The 706-nt window shown below is 29.6% G+C and overlaps 1 protein-coding gene across 1 annotated transcript in view; it reads left to right on the top strand.

The window, feature by feature from the left end:
• Positions 1 to 274: 274 nt before the first annotated feature.
• The window catches only part of EMH_0085070 (uncharacterized protein), a gene marked incomplete at both ends in the record, with an annotated part of 1,079 nt that continues 647 nt past the window's right edge, over positions 275 to 706 (top strand). Inside the window, one exon of the mRNA XM_013500851.1 lies at positions 275 to 284. Coding sequence (XP_013356305.1) covers positions 275 to 284 — 10 coding nt within the window. The remainder of the gene's footprint in view (positions 285 to 706) is intronic.

Below are 706 nucleotides of genomic sequence, written 5' to 3'. Positions count from 1 at the left end.
CTGTGCTGCGCCCCACAACGCCAGCTAATACACTCAATAACCTCTGTCTTGTAAGCATTTATTTTTTTTTATTTTTTGTTTTTTTTTGTTTGTTTTTGTTTGTTTTTTTGTTTGTTTTTTTGTTTGTTTTTTCGTTTGTTTGTTTATTTATCTATTTATTTGTTTATCTGTTTGTTTGTTTATTTGTTTGCTTGTTTATTTGTTTGTTTATTTATTTTTTTATTTATTTACTTTTTATTTGTTTGTTTGTTTATTTATTTTTATTTATAGAGAGATGGGGGGTGGTGGTGTTTGCATTTGTTCTTCTTCCGTTTTATGTTTTTCTTTTTCTTTTTTTTTTATTTTTGTTTTTTATTTGTTTATTTATTAATTTACTAATTGATTTATGTTTCTGTTGATTGATTTCTTTATTTTTTATTTATTATCTATTTATTTTTATTTATTTTTTTATTTATTTTTTTTATTTATTTTTTTATTTATTTTTTTTTTATTTAGGCTGCCCTTCACAGCCCCCCAACTTTTCGTTTTACAGCCGTCAAAGAAAAAAAGCAAGAAACAGCAGCAGCAGCAGCAGCAGCAGAAACAGCAGCAGCAGCAGCAGCAGCTGAAACAGCAGCAGCAGCAGCAGCAGCAGAAACAGCAACAGCAGAAACACCAGCAACAGCAGCAGCAGCAGCGGAAACAACAGCAGCAGAAACAGCAGCAG

This window comes from Eimeria mitis, genomic scaffold (genome assembly GCF_000499745.2).
Source record: "Eimeria mitis Houghton genomic scaffold, Emh_scaff5951, whole genome shotgun sequence".
NCBI lineage: Eukaryota > Apicomplexa > Conoidasida > Eucoccidiorida > Eimeriidae > Eimeria > Eimeria mitis.
This window is presented reverse-complemented; position numbering and strand designations above follow the sequence as displayed.